Below are 19,233 nucleotides of genomic sequence, written 5' to 3' on the forward strand. Positions count from 1 at the left end.
CAATTAAAACTGCGATTAATTGTGTTTAATTTTTTGGAGTTAATCACGTGAGTTAACTGTGATTAATCGACAGCCCTGATAAAAAGCACTAGCGAAGTCAGTACAAACTAAAATTTAATAGAAAGTGATTTATTTATATTGCTCTGTATACTATATAATGAAATGCAGGTACAATATTTATATTCCAATTTGATGTACTTTATAATTGAGAAAGTAAGCCATTTTCAGTAATAGTGTGCTGTGACACTTTTTTGTATTTTTATATCTGATTTTGTAAGCTTTTAAGTAAGGTGAAACTTGGGGTACACGAGACAAATCAGACTCTTGAAAGGGGTACAGTAGTCTGGAAAGGTTGAGAGCCACTGCTCTAAGGTAGCATGCCTTGAGAAAAACTTTTGACAGGAGGTGAGACACAAAACTTATCTCCCTGGTGGACCACGGCTTATTGTGTATCTTAAAATAGAAGTTTATTAGCTTATTGAGTCAAATGCTAACAAAGAGCTTGTGGAGGCTTCAGAAGGAAACTAACAGGAAGAGGTAAACCACAGGAATGGGGGACAACCTGTTTTCATAGAATATCAGGGTTGGGAGGGACCTCAGGGAGTCACCTAGTCCAATCCCCTGCTCAAAGCAGGACCAGTCCCCAGCTTAAATCATCCCAGCCAGGGCTTTGTCAAGCTTGACCTTGAAAACCTCTAAGGAAGGCGATTCCACCACCTCTCTAGGTAACCCATTCCAGTGCTTCACCACCCTCCTAGTGAAAGTTTTTCCTAATATCCAACCTAAACCTCTCCCATTGCAACTTGAGACCATTATTCCTTGTTCTGTCATCTGAGAACAGTCTAGATCCATCCTCTTTGGAACCCCAGGTCTGGTCAGGTCTATCTGGAGGTGCAGGGGGGTGCAGAGAGGTGCCTTAGCACGCTTCAGACTGTGAAGACAATCTGCCAGCAGTCTTGATCTTATGAAAGGGGGATCTCAGCCTTCCTGTCTGAAAATGCTAGGAAAAGGACTGGGGTAAGTTCTTCTATAGGAGACTGAGGAATGTCTTGTGAGTTTAGTTTACGCTCTAGAAGAATGTTATGATTTTGTCAGCCTCTGTTTGCCAGAAGCTGGGAACGGGCAACAGGGAATGGATCACTTGATGATTACCTGTTCTGTTCATTCCCTCTGAAGCACCTGCATTATCCACTGTCAGAAGACAGGATACTGGCTAGATGGACCATTGGTCTGACCCAGTGTGACCGTTCTTATGTTTTATATGTAACCATTTGTTTCCAATATTCTCACTCTATCACTTGAATCTCTGTTCTTTGATGATAAACTTATTCTTGTTTTCACTATAAATATCTATATCTATATCTAAATATTGTATGTTAAACGGAGTGGTGATCCTTCGAGGAATCTAATAAGCTGGTGTGCTGTTTCTTTGGGAACAGAGAATCTCAGACTTTAGTGACTGTTCAGTAGATCAGGGACTGGTGACTCCAGAGGGATGCTCGGAGGACTGGGGGCAGTTTGTGTGTGCCTTTCGCTAACCTGCATGTGGAGAGGGAGGCCTGAAAGGTAGTGCTCATGTTTCCAGAGGATGATGGAGTCATGCTGATCCATAGCAGGCACAGACCAAACTTCCTCATGCTAAGGGCATGTCGTAGCTAGGTGCCTTACAGCTCTGGGTACCCCTGGGAAGTATCACAGCCATCACCACAGTTGCTTGTGGCACTTTAATTTAGGCTAAAGATTGTAGGGACTTTTATTTGCCAGTAGACCTAACACAGTCATGGGGTAACAAAAGCAGTAAATGCAGAGGCAGATTAATTATAGCAATTTAGGATTTCGACAAGAAATTGAGCTTTAGGGACAGGCACATATTTTTCTTCTTTTATTGTTGCTCCATTTGTTTTTTCTCAAATTCTTATTTTTAAAAAAAATCAGAAAAATTCCCGTGAAAGAAACCAAAAACATTCTGTTGATTAGAATAATGTTCTCCTCAGGAAAAATAAGAATTTATTCGGATTGAGAATATTGTGTTTTTTTTTTGTCACTGGAATTTTTTTTTATTTGTTTTTTTAAAATAAGGATTTGAGGGGGGAAAAACAAATGGAGCAGCAATAAAAGAAGAAAAATATTTAATTTCTAGTAACAATTTAGGATTTCCCCAGAATCCTTCGATGGAATCCTTTTCTTATATCCCATTATTCTCCCTCTAAATCCTAGCCAAGTACACGGAAAGATTTAAATATAAAGACAGGATTGTGTGTGTGTGTTCTTGATCTCTCCTTTTATAAACCTTTCAGAATTAAGGAAGGACTCTGGGATCCTCTACCAAGTCAGAACATTTATTCCATTCTTCCCCCAAAAAAGGTTTTTGTGATGTGTGTGCTAATTTGTATCATTATTTAGCTTTTGTATCAATGGCCCTTATCACCTTTTTGCTTGCCGCAGTTGTTAATTCTGTTTTGTGGATTCTTTTCTTTGAACAGGTGTTATTCGAACTTGCCCGATATCATGCTCCCTCCACAATTTTCTTGGACGAGCTGGAGTCAGTAATGAGTCAGAGAGGCAATCATCCTGGGTAATTGACGATTTAGCTGGCGATAGCTTCAAAATAATTCTTTTAAAGATCAACACTTACTAGTGCATTGACCCTATTACCATTAGTTCAAATAAGGCCTGCACCTACTCTGTGAACTTCAATAGAAGCATGATTGGGCCCATAGAAAGACCTATAATTTAGATCCTATTGACAGAATAACTATTTTGAGTTGTATTTTAACTGTAATCATTTTGTTTTAGATTTAATTTTTTAAAAATAATTTTCTTTAAGCCCATTTTTAACCTGCAAGGCTCATGCCTGAATAATTCCAACAATAATCCACTATAAATCCATAGATATCCGAATAAGGGGTGGTACAGAAGAACACATGATGAGCAGCATGAGATTAACTGGGATATGTTGGCCCAGGAAGAATATGAGTGGGAGAGGGGTACAAGAATACAGTTATGAATATCTTTTAAAATAAGAACTGGACTGGAGGAAACAGTGAAGGGATTCACAGAGGAGAATAAGAAGATGACCTTTGACTGCAACCTTTTGGATGGACTAGTTGGGGGTGACAGGGTGAGAGACAGTAAGGACAGAGAGGGAGGCAGTTGCATCACTGTGTAAAGAAATTACTAAAGCATGGAAGGGGTTTGTAGCAGCAAGAATGAAGCAACATTAATACTGCTATCCGTGACAATACACACAGTTAAAGTTTGAGAAAACTGATGGGATTGGGGGCAAAAACGATTTATAGATGTTGTTTTTATTACAGCATATGCATAGGGTGCCCTTTACAGAGGTTTCTAGATGCTTTGCATACCATGTCCAGGTGTTTATATGTGCTCATAAAGAATGTATACAGCACACTGTATTATAAAGATGCAACTTGTAAAATCACTGCCAATTAGTGGCTATAAAGTATAGGCCAGCTTTTGCACTCATACTTTTTTATAACTCTTCCTGACTCCAGTGAGTGGTAGATCAAAGTGGGATACATATCCAAGAATGAGGTTATTTTATTAAATATTGATACAGCACAATATGTCAAGATGACACTTTACAGAAATAAGACCTGAACTGCAGAGCATACACGCTAGGCTTTCTTAGGGCTTGATCTTGCAAGGTGCTTAGCACTTTGGATCAGAGGCCTCAATCCAGCAAAGCACTTAAGCACTTGCTAAAATGTTTGACTGTATTGAGGCCAGAATTCTTAGCACGTTGCAGGAACAAGCCCTTAAACCTCATCTTTTCTTAGGTGGGATTCCTAATCCTCTGTCTCAAAGAAAGAAGAATTTTTGGCTTTTACTGTTTCAGTTCTTCATGGTCTGTTTTCTTGGGAGCAGACAAAAAAGACATGAAGTGTATTAAATTCAGTAGTAAATGTCTTTCTGTGCCCATTTAAATTCTCTCACAAACTCTTCCGCTTTATACTAGTTGCACTGAATACATCAACAATGTTAGTATGTTAACTGCAACCTTTACCTCTGTAAGTTCTCCTACATAATACTAACCCAAGGCTTAGCAACATTTCCCTCTAAATACCAACTGTGGTATTTACTCATTATTTTGTATTAATCTTTATGCAAAGATAAAACAAAATATATATTTTTCTTTTACTCCATTAATAGTGGATTTACTCCAGGGTAATGCACTGAAATGAGTACTTTTAAGTAATCATCAGGAAGCCTGACTTAATGCTTGGATGTTAGCTAAGAGTACTTAATCATGCTTTGAACTGGGACAAAACTGTGACTATGGGTCAGCTGCTGTGTCTTAATAAAGGTGATTGCATTAAAGCACTGAGCAAACAACATTTCTCTGAATCTTGATAGCGGTGAACACGAAGGAAGTCGGCGGATGAAAACAGAATTATTGGTGCAGATGGATGGCTTGGCCCGATCAGATGATCTTGTATTTGTTTTAGCAGCTTCCAATCTGCCATGGTAAGAGATCCAGAGAGTACATTTTGAATACATTTGCATGAGCCTCTAAGCACAGATAAAGATTTTATTTAGACTCTTGCAGAAAAAGCCTTGATATTTGGTTAAAGCATTTAAAGATTAATTTGGAGCTTTCACTTTTAAATTCTACAGTTCTTGCTATTTGTGCCACATGAGAATAATCCATAATCAAGTGGACATATGCTGGTGTGACCAGCTGCTAATATTTAAAATGGAGTATTTGACTTTATACCCAAGTTATTTACTATATTCAAGCTAAGAAGGGCTTCAGCATAGAACTGTAAGGTGCTTAAAACATCCAGTGCTTAGAAAGATACTCTATAAATAGGTTGGATTTTATTGGTATTAATATGTGACTTTTAAAAGTAGGGGGATAAAACCCTTCAGTTTCTTTAATTTCATTTAGATCTAGAAGAATAAATGGTCTGTTAATGGAAAATACAATATAGCATCATTTAGTGTCTTTCATACAAAATGTATCCTAAAACATCTAGAGTTCAGAAGGAATAGCAGAGGCAGAGAATAAATGAAATGCTATGGAGCTAGAAGATCCTTTCTTTCAGAAAAACCTGTGATATGAGGGTAGAGGGTAGGAAACTCAGCAAGATGGATTATTTAAGAAATCATCCATGCAGCTGGGAAAGCCCTTGTGGGGAATAGAGTGGGGTTCAGCAGGGAAGAGATGCATGGCAACAGGAAATAGCTAAGGAGGGTGCTGCTTTCCCCTAGCAGCATGACTTCAGCAGGGGAAATGTGATGCCCTTCGCTAAGTCCTCTGCAGTTGTGCAGTAGCTGCCAATGCAGGAGTGTGTCTCTGTGTTCTTATATTGTGCCCATCACCATAGCATCTATGGTCTAGGAAGCAGCATCGATTCCTAATGGGATACATTCGGGACAAGCTGGGGAACAGTGCCACAGAAAGTGGCTGATTCCTAACTCCATACATCTTCCTGCACCCAGACATCATGATCCCAATTTCTGTGGTGAACCTATATAAGGTCTCTTTTGTAGCTTCCCAGTGAAGACATGGGGAAAATGGAAGCAGAGGTAGTATTTTCCCCAGTCCTGTGCCCCCTAATGCATTTAGCCTGAATTGGGTTGCTTCAGGTCATATAAGCAGAAGAGGACTGATCTGGCCTCAGCCAAAGAGAAAGAGATGATGTATAGTTGAACTGTTCTGATTCTACTCAGCACATGTACATCCTACCCAGTTCAGTACAATGTTTTTCGTACTTGTGAATACCAATATAGTTTTCCTACAGAAGTTAGTTTATCTGTATTGCTTTATATGCCAAGTCTAATGACAGAAGTGGATGCAGGGAGAAAGCTGTTGTAGCCATGCACTAGACCAGTGGTTCTCAAATTGTGGTCTGTGAAGCACTTGCTGGAGGTTTTCAGAGAGCTGGCAGATCACATGGTGTTGGTTTCTCCTTTATTTCCTACTACTAAAATGAATTTAAAAGATGGCAGATATATTGAATGCTTCCCTAGCATTACTTTCCCCTTTGAGCAAGTGCTGTAGTTGATATGTGATCATGAATTGAAGGAGAGGTGATCCATGGGGTCATGAATGAAAGGGAAGGGCAAGACAATCTGTATTAAACTATAGCGCACAGTACGAAAAAGTTGAGGACCCCTCGGCCAAACAAAAAGCTTCTGTTTCTACTCAACAGATGTTCACAGAAAAGTCTCCGTATTAATCAATGACTCTTCAGTTTTACATAACAGTGGCAGCGCACAAAATCTGACTGAGAAGCACATCCATTTCTGTAGCACTTACTTAGCTATGCATTGTGACAACCACATAATGATGCCATCTGAAAGTGCTCAAGATGAGTGAGGGCTCCACACCCACAAGAACCACATGTTTTGTTGCTGGCTTTTTTATTTTGATTGGTGGTTCTCTGGCTGATTTTCACAAGGACACCCTAGGGGCATTTGTTGGAAGAGCCTCATTCTGTGACTGGAGATCCTTGGTCTATGACTGGTGAGTTGTCATTTATACTGCAGCATACAGTTTGTCTGAACGACTGCGGTCAATGTATCTACAACTGCTTTCATTCAAATGAATGTGAAAAATCCTTAAATTACAATGCATAATTTAATTCACTTGTACAAATCTGTGTTTTACATCATCTCTGTCATGACCCATTTTATATCCTCTTGGAAAGTTTTCACTAATACTTTATTCCCCACCAGAGTTGGAACTAATTTATCCCTTTGTAGGCACTTTCATCAGAAAGGCCAAGGACACAGTGGCCACCGAGAATGAACTCCCCTCTTAACCTATAAGTGGTTTCTCCAAGTCAGGATTGAGGAAGGTAGAGTTTTCAAATGCACCTAAATTACTTACGTGCCTGTCCAGTTTTCATAAGTGTCGTAGGCACTTAGAAGCTTAAATCTGATTGAAACTCAGTGGGACTTAGGAATTTAAGTCACTTAAGTGCTCTTGAAGATTTTATCCTGCATGTTTTACCTGCTGTGGAATAAATAGACAACTTCAACCTCATAACAGCACCTTCTGTGAGCGTTAAATGATAAAATGAACAAATCAATTAACACAAAGGTCTCTGCATTCTCTTTTCATCCTTATATATAATGGTTGGTGATTCTGTGGTTACATGCACAATAAAAATCAAAATCAAAACCATCATCTGCCTTTTATGCATTTAATTGCAATACTTATTATGGCACATTCTGTGCTGACTTACTGTTTGGGCAATCCTGTAGATTTAAATCCGTGTAGAATCTGGCCTGTTTTGTATTACAATACATACAAGAAAAATAGATCAGAACAGGATTAATTCCAGTCTAAAACCACTAATATCCAATTGTTTAAGAAAATACTTTGATAAGTAGCTATTGCACATGCAAATAATTATCTTTTGAGGTGAATGGTTAATATATTAATAGCTCATTTCTCCCTATGTGGTTCATAAGTAATGCACTATAAAAATGGTAATTTATTACAGCATCAATACCCTTAAAAAAAAAAAAAAAAAAAAAAAAAAAAAAAAAAAAAGCCTTGAACAACCCATAATTCCTTTTCATGCTCAATTGCTGAAGTAGTCCTTGAGGTAGCTAAGCTTCATGCAGCAGTACAATATTAAAGGATATTCAGTCTCTTTAGAAAAGTCAAGTCTTCATGCCTATGCACACTAGTTGAGACTGTCAGAAGCCGTTGTGACGTTGCACACCATCTGTTTTATCGAAATATGCTTATGAGTGTGAATATGATGTAACTGGAATTGCTTTATGCAAAAGGCCTCTTTAAAGTATCGTAACAGGTTATAAACTACTGAATATATTCCTCCTATTTGTACGCATGTATCATTCTTGTATCTGAAGCTAGAAATATGAACTATAACTCAGAGGTCCTATTGCAATTATGCAAAGTGTGGGCCATTAATGGTGGTTTAGAATCTTGATGGCTCCCATTGTCTAGGACAATTGGTTATAAATGGTTTATTTACCTGCAAGCCTTCCTGTGTGCATGTGGGCCAACTCAGGAAGAATGGAGACTAGGGGTCTTACAGTGACATGTGACCATGTCACATGATATTGGAATCCAGCTTAATCTTTGTACTTTTCCATTGATGAGGTGGGGGTGGGGACAAGCACAGACAAAAGATTCCCGTCTTATGCCAAAGCTATAAAACGGGGTGGAGCTGGACAAAGAGGGCTGCCAGTCATGACAGAATCTCTGCTTACCACCTGAGATGTCTGCTGGATTTAACAAAGACTGGACCAGGGGAAAGGATTGGGCCCAGACTAGGAAGGAGTCTAGACTGTGAAAGAAGCTTATTGGAGCATCTTTGAGGGTGAGATATTACCTGTAATTCGCTTCTTAATTTACTAGGCTTAGACTTGTGTGTTTTTGTTTTATTTTGCTTTGTGACTTACTTTGTTCTGGCTGTTATTACTTGAAACCACTTAAATCCTACTTTTTATACTTTATAAAATCACTTTTGTTTATTAACAAACCCAGAGAAAGTTATTAATACCTGGGGGAGCAAACAGCTGTGCATATCTGTCTATCAGTGTTATAGAGGGCGAACAATTTACAAATTTACCCTGTATAAGCTTTATACGGAGTAAAATGGATTTATTTAGGGTTTCAATCCCATTGGGGTCTGGGTGCTGGAGACAGGTAACCTGCTGAGCTGTTTTTAGTTAAGTCTGCAACTTCGGGAGCATGGCCCAGACCCTGGGTCTGTGTTGCAGCAGGCTGGCATGTCTGGCTCAACAAGGCAGGGTTCTGGACTCCCAAACTGGCAGGGAAAACTGGCTCAAAGGTAGTTTCAGCACATCAGGTGACAGTCCCAAGGTGATCTCTGCGGCCGAACCCATCACAGCTGTAAGATGGAGTCTAGAGACAGCAGGATGCCTGAAGATCTGGACTTTACAGGCCTCTGTTGAGGCAACCGTGAGACTGACCTCCCTCAGTTTGTTTTCTAGACAAAAGATCATCATATGCATCTGATCTTTGTATGTGATTTATAATCTCGTTATGAGAATAGCTGTGCTAAAGTGACAATACAGTTTTGACTATTTCAGCATTTAGTTTTGGACCACTTCACACTCCAGAAATGATACAAAGTTTGTACAAGTGACCACTTTCACATGTAAAAACGTATAATTCAAAATTGCCCATTTTGATTCCAAAATTAATGTACGTTCAAAATAGATTTAGAAACTTGGAATTTGGAAATATTTGAATTTTTCAGTATATATTTAAAAAAAAGACTACAGGCACTTTCATCTGAAATAGTCCTAATTTCAAGCAGAAAACCCTGAAATTTCAAGAAATTACACTATTCTAAAAGATTAAATAAAATACCAAGACATTTTCAGTGGGACTACTTGTGTGTCAAGTTACTCATGTATAGATGTTTGGAGGACTGGGACATAAATAAGGATTTTAAAAGTCTGTGTGAAATCTGGTTCCATTGAAGTCAGTGGCAAAGTTCTCACTGACTTTAGTGGGGCCAGGATTTCACCCTATAACTCTAGGCACCCAGGGCCAGATTTTCAAAAAATCTCAGCACCCAGCAGTTGCCAGCGAGACCCTTCGCGGCCAGGTCTGCAAAAGCACTCAGCAATCAGAGGACTGAAATCTTGTGAAAACTTGGCAACTTATTTTTGGAGCTGATGTTTTCTCAGAATCTGTCCCCCAGTTTTGAAAGTCTTGCCTTTTGAAGTTTTAGAATTTCATTTCAGAATTTTTAAACACCTCTAAATACTGGTCAGATTTTGCCCTCCATTACACCCAAGCAACATGGGTGTACTCACTGGCTTGCATGGGTACAAAGGAGGGAAGAACTGGGCCTAGAGCACTAGATGGAGACTTCTGAAAATATGAATAAATTTAATTTAGAAACCTGCTTTAAGTAGGTGAAACTCCATTGAAATCCGTGTTACCTGCTGACACCCGCACCATGTATATATACTCCACCCTATACCGGAAACCTACTGACCGCTATTCCTACCTGCATGCCTCCAGCTTTCACCCTGACCACACCACACGATCCATCGTCTACAGCCAAGCTCTGCGATACAACCGCATTTGCTCCAACCCCTCAGACAGAGACAAACACCTACAAGATCTCTGTCAAGCTTTCTTACAACTACAATACCCACCTGCGGAAGTAAAGAAACAGATTGATAGAGCCAGAAGAGTTCCCAGAAGTTACCTACTACAGGACAGGCCTAACAAAGAAAATAACAGAACGCCACTAGCCGTCACCTTCAGCCCCCAACTAAAACCCCTCCAACGCATTATTAAGGATCTACAACCTATCCTAAAGGATGACCCAACACTCTCACAAATCTTGGGAGACAGGCCAGTCCTTGCCTACAGACAGCCCCGCAACCTGAAGCAAATACTCACCAACAACCACATACCACACAACAGAACCACTAACCCAGGAACTTATCCTTGCAACAAAGCCCGTTGCCAATTGTGCCCACATATCTATTCAGGGGACACCATCACAGGGCCTAATAACATCAGCCACACTATCAGAGGCTCGTTCACCTGCACATCCACCAATGTGATTTATGCCATCATGTGCCAGCAATGCCCCTCTGCCATTTACATTGGTCAAACTGGACAGTCTCTACGTAAAAGAATAAATGGACACAAATCAGATGTCAAGAATTATAACATTCATAAACCAGTCGGAGAACACTTCAATCTCTCTGGTCACGCAATCACAGACATGAAGGTCGCTATCTTAAAACAAACTTCAAATCCAGACTCCAGCGAGAAACTGCTGAATTGGAATTCATTTGCAAATTGGATACTATTAATTTAGGCTTAAATAGAGACTGGGAGTGGCTAAGTCATTATGCAAGGTAGCCTATTTCCCCTTGTTTTTTCCTACCCCCCACCCCCAGATGTTCTGGTTTAACTTGGATTTAAACTTGGAGAGTGGTCAGTTTGGATGAGCTATTACCAGCAGGAGAGTGAGTTTGTGTGTGTATGGGGGTGGGGGGTGTGTGAGAGAACCTGGATTTGTGCTGGAAATGGCCCACCTTGATTATCATGCACATTGTAGGGAGAGTGGTCACTTTGGATGAGCTATTACCAGCAGGATAGTGAGTTTGTGTGTGTGGTTTTTGGGAGGGGGGTGAGGGGGTGAGAGAACCTGGATTTGTGCAGGAAATGGCCCAACTTGATTATCATGCACATTGTAGGGAGAGTGGTCACTTTGGATGAGCTATTACCAGCAGGATAGTGAGTTTGTGTGTGTGGTTTTTGGGAGGGGGGTGAGGGGGTGAGAGAACCTGGATTTGTGCAGGAAATGGCCCAACTTGATTATCATGCACATTGTGTAAAGAGTTGTCACTTTGGATGGGCTATCACCAGCAGGAGAGTGAATTTGTGTGGGGGGGTGGAGGGTGAGAAAACCTGGATTTGTGCTGGAAATGGCCCAACCTGATGATCACTTTAGATAAGCTATTACCAGCAGTACAGTGGGGTGGGAGGAGGTATTGTTTCATATTCTCTGTGTGTATATAAAGTCTGCTGCAGTTTGCACGGTATGCATCCGATGAAGTGAGCTGTAGCTCACGAAAGCTCATGCTCAAGTAAATTGGTTAGTCTCTAAGGTGCCACAAGTACTCCTTTTCTTTTTGCGAATACAGACTAACACGGCTGTTACTCTGAAACCGGTCTTTTTTTTATTTTTCTTAAATACTTGTTGGGCTATGTTCAGTCCTAGTGTAAGACCACAGGGCTGAATTTATATGCGAATAGTTTTGCATGTGAATTGGGCTTTTGGCCCGAGGAGGTAGTGGAGTATAGAAGGGAGATGGAGTGGAAATAATGGGAACAAAGTAGTACAATAGGGCAAACAGGAAGTAGTATATTTGGAAGGAATTGGAGCATTGTTCTTACTCATTTTCTTTGGATTCATATTTATTTTTATACACTGAGGGGGAAGGTTTGTGGAACCAAGAATGGCCGAGTACTAATCCTCATTATCATATTGACTTCTTCTGTAAATTTGGGAAGTCAATCAGCACATCTGTGTCCCATTCCCTTCCCTGCCCCCCCAACAAATCTATAGATAATACTAGCCACATCACATGTTAAACAGGTGATGCTGCACACATACACACAGTAAACTAGTTGAGGTGTGGAGAAGGCCTTGAAGAGTTAAAGCATTATGTAAGTGTCAAGTATTATTCGTTAGCTCTTGTATGTCCGTTGTTTTCCCTTAGTTATGTAATTAAAGAATGTATTACCCAGCAGTGCATTTAGTGAGTTGTATTTATTTCATGTATTTGACCTACATATATGTACCAGATTTGGTGGTGGTGAAGAAGGCTGATAACAATGATTTGTACTTGTGTAGTGCTGTTTGGTGAGCTGTTGATCACAAAGGTGGGTAAAATGGCTTTGGAAGAGGGAGTTACCCTTATCTCCCACTTTACAGTTGGAGGTGACTGAAGCACAGAAAGATTGTTACTTGCCCAAGGTCATACAGAGTCAATTGCAGAGTTAGGAGTAGAAGCTAGGTTTCCTGAGTCACAGCCCCATGCTCAGCCTAGTAGACCACGGTTGTCTCTGTTGAGGGGAGGAGTTTAATTCAGCAGCAGCTCTTCCCTTTGGGACAGTATGCTGAGCTCTTGTCCTAATTTGCTCTTGGGATTTGTAGTGCAGGAGATACCTGGCTAATACCAAGTTATACTGTGTGTCTCACAAAAATTAGGATACAGCCCTAAGTGTCATTTTAAATATTTTTTTATTCCCCACTTTTTCAGCCTTGTACTGAACTAGATTTTAAAAGATTTGTTTATTTTGGATGGTTTTTGATCCGATGAAAAATTAATACCAAGATGCTCTTAGTTGAATGGAAAAGAAGTCAAAACAAAGCGCTTTATGCATTCTTATCTACATTGCAGTATTTGTTATAAAGCTTATTGATTTTTCCATTCCATTCAGCAATCCCTCCTTGCTGCCCAGCCTGGCTTCCTGTTACTCATCACAAAGCAGTGTGGTTTATTGACAAGTTACTTGTTGAAATGATTAAACATAATTAAATAAAATTAAGGCTTTGTTAACTAAAAGATAAAGTGATCCTTAACTATGCTGTTTTCCCCCCAGTACCTTTGAAGTCTTTCCTAACTTATTGATTAGTTTAATTTACTAGCATAGAATAGGATTATTTGCCCTTCCCACCCAGGCAATGGTCAAAATGTAGGTGCGGGGACATAGCATTGATTAACGAACAGCTCTGAGGGAAGAAGTCAAAGTACTAATGGTACATTGAGAAGTACTTTCTTTTCCATAAGTGTGCTGACAAAGATGGGGTCAAGGACAGCTAGACCACAGAATCAAAGTCAGGCCCAGAATTACCCTCTGCTAATAAGGTCCTTGCCTTCACTAGATTTCAGGGCCCTAAGCTCCTTTCTGCTCTAAGAGATAGATGGAAGCAAATAAAAGTCAAAACAGGCAGAAAAGATACGGGTGCAGATATGGGTGTGCCGCACCAACAAAGCAGGTGCTGTCTCTCCCCAGAAACACCTCAAGCCAGCCCCGCATGGTCAGGACTTCACAGCCCTGGAACTGTGTTTGGGCAGGACGGAGAACCCTTACTCTTTGTTGCATTCCTTTCCCAAACCAGTGGGAATACTACCAGTAAGCGCAGTAGGAGCTAGTACTCCACAGAGCACTGCTTTTGCAACATTACTATTATTAACCAAGCACCATATCATATCCTCCTGTGGGGGGGGGGGGAAACTATGGGTAGAGGGTTCTGTTTTTCCCCTCAAGCAATCCCCAGCTCGTGCTCTCCTCAATAAGAAGCGTTGTATGTATTTAAATGGAATAAAGGCCCCACTGAGTCAAAGGTGTTAACACAACTCTGTCCAACTTTAAACAGTTGTATAACAAGTTTCGTGGGTGTGGGGAGGGGGAGGGTTGGTATACAGAGACCTCAGCTTGCAACCACACCATTAAAAATCCTTTAAAACCTTTTGTTAAAGATGCAATATGTAAGATTAGAGATACAGAAAAGGAAAAACAGTTGAAGTACTTAAAATGTAAATGATTGTCAGGCTTTCATTTCAAAAACATCTCCTGTGCCTTTTAGCTGAAGAGAATTTGTAGAAGGAAACCAAGATGTTTACCAGTCTTTTAGATGGTCATAACTGTCCTGTTTGGGGTAAAGAGAAGAATTTTGTTGAGGGGGCTAGAGCAGTTGTTAAATCCTGGTCCCATTTCCTAGAAGGCAAAAGAGACACGTGCAGAAGAAGAAAGAAAATGTAGCTTCTGTCTCTGGTGTTGATTCTCATTAGCAAACTCACTGCTGAGAAACACAGGCACAGCACACAGTCTGATCAGCCACTCTGAGATCTGGCAAACTTGTAGCAGCATCAGGTTTTTTTAGGCATTGCATTTAGCCTCCCCTTTCTGGTCACAGGCTTACAGCAGTGTTGCAAAATACATGGTTTTGGCTAGCTCAGCTGCACTCTTATTAGAGAGAAGGAAAAAGGCAAGTGATAAGAAAGAGATATAAGGTGGGGAAGGAAGAGAACACACATGGAGAGGGATGTGACAAACTTACATCCCCCCTGGTAACTGGGATTTAGCCAGAGGATGCAGAGGTTGCAGTGTCATATGGCACCTTCTCTCTGGCTGGGTCTGATCAGGCCATCTCTCAGATTAGGACGATGAAGGCCTGAGGTCTTAGGAGGTGGTGGTGGTGGTAGCAGCAGCTTGCTCTTTCTCCATCTTTCAGTCAGCCAGCATCACAGCCAGCCTTTCCCCTCCAAAGTCTCTTTCTGAGGACCTGAAAAGGGGAGTGATGGGCAGAATAGCCCATCCCATCATTATTTAGTCCATCAGTTAGGCCTAATTTCTAACACCAGTTCTGGTCCATTGATTTCTGGTCCCATACATCTCATTTACCAGGCATGATCTTAACATAATCCTTGAGTTATATCAGTATGCCTTTTTGTTTGAACTGTGTCTCTGTCTCTCTTCTGTGTCTTTTCCCATAAAGATTTGTCATTGGTTATTGTGACACTTGATAAGCTTTCTCACAGTTGATCTTACAATTAAGGTTAAATTTGTTGCTCAGAATTATCTCAATGGAGATACAAACACAACTGCTAAACTTCGTAGATCCCCAAGGATTTGCAGAGAATCTGGCTGCCCCTTGGCTGCAAGAGCAATGGCTTAGGATATCTATACATATTGTATTTAAAAAGCTGAGGACTCTTCATTTGAATTGTGGGCATGGAAGGGTTGGGGAGAGAACATGGAGGTAGCAGTAAACAGAAAAGGGGAAGGCTTAGAGTCATTGAATGTAACTGACTTTACTTGGTACCCACTGAAAATGTAAGCACCTGGGTTTCCAGCACCTGGCTTCCTTCTTACTAAAACACATTCCAAACCAGACAAAAATTTTGCAGTGGATGGCACTGGCTCGTTCCCATCTCAGTCTCCTGCTGCATTTAAAAAGCAGGTCAGCTCGAGTGAAACCCGCCAGTTGAATATCAGCCTTGATATGAGAAGGGTATGTGGTATTTTTCACATCTGAAAAGGAGGGAACACATAGAGTTCTGAGGCCATGTGGATGTTTGCCTAGTGTTTTATAGTTTGATTCTGAGTCTGGATATGTTACAAGCAATTCAGCCCTTGCAATGTCACTTTAGCGGTTGCTCCTTGTTATCCTTAAATCTTGTCAGGTCTGGGAATATCACTAAGCCCTGGTCTACACTATAAGTTGAGGTCGAATTTAGCAGCGTTAGATCGATTTAACCCTGCACCCATCCACACAACGAAGCCATTTTTGTTGACTTAATGGGCTCTTAAAATCAATTTCTGTACTCCCCGATGAGGGAGATTAGCACTGAAATTGACATTGCCAGGTCAAATTTGGGTTAGTGTGGACACAATTCGATGGTATTGGCCTCCAGGAACTATCTGACAGTGCTCCATTGTGACCACTCTGGACAGTACTCTCAACTCAGATGCACTGGCCAGGTAGACAGGAAAAGCCCCGGAAACTTTTGAATTTCATTTCCTGTTTGGCTACCGTGGCGTAACCACGCAGAGCTCATCAGCAGAGAAGACCATGGAGTCCCAGAATCGCAAAAGAGCTCCAGCATGGACCAAATGGGAGGTACCGGATCTGATCGTTTTATGGGGAGATGAATCCGTGCTATCAGAACTCCGTTGCAAAAGACGAAATGCCAAAATATTTGAAAAAAATCTGCCTCTGTCCTTCATACCCTTGGAATCACAGGGACCCACAACAGTGCCATGTGAAACTTAAGGAGCTCAGGCAAGCCTACCAAAAAACCCAAGAGGCAAATGCCCGCTCAGGGTCAGAGCCCCAGAAATGCCGCTTCTATGAAGAGCTGCACGCAATTCTAGGGGGTGCCCCAACAACTACCCCACACCTGTACGTGGACTCCAGCAACGGAGTCTCACGCAACAGGGATGCGGATTTTGGGGACAAGGAAGATGATAGAGCACACCAGGCAAGCAGAGACACCATTCTCCCCGACAGCCAGGAACTGTTTATCACCTTGGAGAGAGCACCCTCCCAACCCGGGCTCCCGGACCTTGAAGGCAAAGAAGGCACCTCTGGTGAGTGTACCTTTGTAAATATAGTACACGGTTTAAAAGCAAGCGTTTAATGATTTGCCCTGAAGACTTGGGATGCATTCGCAGCCACTACAGCTACTGGAAAAGTCTGTTAACATGTCTGGGGATGGAGCGGAAATCCTCCAGGGACATCTCAATGAAGCTCTCCTGGAGGTACTCCCAAAGTCTTTGCAAAAGGTTTCTGGGGAGGGCAGCCTTATTGCATCCTCCATGGTAGGACACTACCACGGCAGACCAGTAGCACGTGGTCTGGAATCATTGCATAAGAAAGCATGGCAGCGTGTGGTCCCAGTGTTTGCTGGCATTCAAGCAACATCTGTTCTTTATCTCTCTGCGTTATCCTCAGGAGAGTGATATCATTCATGGTCACCTGGTTGAAATAGGGGAATTTTATTAAGGGGACATTCAGAAGTGGCCATTCCTGCTGGGCTGTTTGCCTGTGGCTGAAAAGAAATCATCCCTGCTGTTAGCCATGCGTGGTGGTGCGGGGGGGTGAAGCAATCATCCCAGAGACTTGCGGGGTGGGGGGGGGGGTAGTTGGGTTTGTGCTACATGTTAACCCAAAAACATCCGCCCTTCCTTTTTAAATGGCCTTTTCCTCTCCCTTTTCTTCCTCCCGCAGCTGCAAATGTTTCAATGCTGCCACCAGTATCTCTGTCCCAGAGGCTAGCGCAGATAAGAAGGTGAAAAAAACGCACTCGTGATGAAATGTTCTCTGAGCTCATGCAGTCCACCCAAACTGAAAGAGCCCAGCAGAATGAGTGAAGGCAGACAATGGGAGAGCCAGGAAAGCACAAAATGAACGCAAGGACAGGTGGCGGGAGCAACAGGAGAGGTGGCAGGATGAAGAGGAAAGGTGGTGGCAGCACGATGAGAGGAGGCAGGATGCAATGCTGAGGCTACTGGAGGATCAAACTGATATGCTCCGGCGTATTGTTGAGATGTAGGAAAGGCACAGACTGCCACTGCAGCCCCTGTGTAACCAATCGCCCTCCTCCGCAAGTTCCATAGCCTCCTCACCCAGAAGCCCAAGAACGCAGGGGGCCTCCGGGCACCCAGCCACTCCCCACCAGAGGACTGCCCAAGCAACAGAAGGCTGGCATTCAATAAGTTTTGAAGTGGAGTGTGGCCTTGTCCTTCCCTCTTTCCCCACCCCTCCTGGGCTGCCTTGGTAGTTATCCCCCTATTTGTGTGATGAATTAATAAAGAATGCATTAATTTGAAATAACAATGACTTTATTGCCTCTGCAAGCGGTGATTGAAGGGGGGAGGGGAGGGCAGTTGGCTTACAGGGAAGTAGAGTGAAGCAAGTGGCCGGGTTTTCATCAAGGAGAAACAAACAGAACTGTCACACCGTAGCCTGGTCAGCCATGAAACTGGTTTTCAAAGCTTCTCTGATGTGCAGCATGCCCTGCTGTGCTTTTTTAACTGCCCTAATGTCTGGCTGCACGTAATCAGTGGCCAGGTGATTTGCCTCAACTTCCCACTCCACCATAAATGTTTTCCCCCTTACTCTCACAGATATTGTAGAGCACACAGCAAGCAGTAATAACAGTGGGAATATTGGTTTCGCTGAGGTCTAACCGAGTCAGTAAACTGCACCAGTGCACTTTTAGATGTCCAAATGCACATTCTACCACCATTCTGCACTTGCTCAGCCTATAGTTGAACGGCTTCTGACTGCTGTACAGGGTGCCTGTGTATGGCTTCATGAGCCATGGCATTAAGGGGTAGGCTGGGTCCCCAAGGATCACTATAGGCGTTTCAACATCCCCAACAGTAATTTTCTGGTCTGGGAAGTAAGTCCCTTGCTGCAGCTGTTCATACAGACCAGAGTTCCTGAAGATGCGAACGTCATGTACCTTTCCTGGCCATCCCACGTTGATGTTGGTGAAACCACCCTTGTGATCCACCAGTGCCTGCAGCACCGTTGAAAAGTACCACTTTTGGTTTATGTACTGGCTGCCTGGGTGGTCCAGTCCCAAGATAAGGATATGTGTTCCGTCTATCGCCCCACCACAGTTAGAGAATCCCATTGCAGCAAAGCCATCCACTATGACCTGCACATTTCCCAGAGTCATTACCTTTGATAGCAGCAGCTCAGTGATTGCGTTGGCTACTTGGAGCACAACAGCCCCCACAGTAGATTTGCCCACTCCAAATTGATTCCTGACTGACCGGTAGCTGTGTGGCATTGCAAGCTTCCAGAGGGCTATTGCCACTCGCTTGTGAACTGTGAGGGCTGTTCTCATACTGGTATTCTTGCGCTTCAGGGCAGGGGAAAGCAAGTCACCAAGTTCCATGAAAGTGCCCTTACACATGCGAAAGTTTCGCAGCCACTGGGAATCATGCCAGACCCGCAACACTGTGTGGTCCCACCAGTCAATGCTTGTTTCATGGGCCCAGAATCGGCGTTCCACAGCACGAGCCTGCCCCATTCCTACCAGGATGGCCAAATTGCCAGGGCCTGTGCTTTCAAAGAAGTCTGTGTCCATGCCCTCATCACTCTTGTCACCGTGCTGCCATTGCCTCCTCACCTGCAGGTTCTGGTTTTGCATATACTGCATGATAAGGTGCGAGGTGTTTACAATGCTCATAAC

General features: G+C 42.3%; 1 protein-coding gene across 2 annotated transcripts in view; it reads left to right on the forward strand.

The window, feature by feature from the left end:
• Nucleotides 1-19,233, forward strand: part of KATNAL2 (katanin catalytic subunit A1 like 2) — a 40,927-nt gene that overhangs the window by 13,941 nt on the left and 7,753 nt on the right. For both annotated transcript variants that reach the window (XM_077816209.1, XM_077816210.1), the window contains exons 10-11: nucleotides 2,484-2,575; nucleotides 4,378-4,488. In XM_077816209.1, the coding sequence (XP_077672335.1) occupies nucleotides 2,484-2,575; nucleotides 4,378-4,488 (203 nt within the window). The remainder of the gene's footprint in view (nucleotides 1-2,483; nucleotides 2,576-4,377; nucleotides 4,489-19,233) is intronic.

This window comes from Eretmochelys imbricata, chromosome 5 (assembly GCF_965152235.1).
Source record: "Eretmochelys imbricata isolate rEreImb1 chromosome 5, rEreImb1.hap1, whole genome shotgun sequence".
NCBI classification, from domain to species: Eukaryota; Metazoa; Chordata; order Testudines; family Cheloniidae; genus Eretmochelys; species Eretmochelys imbricata.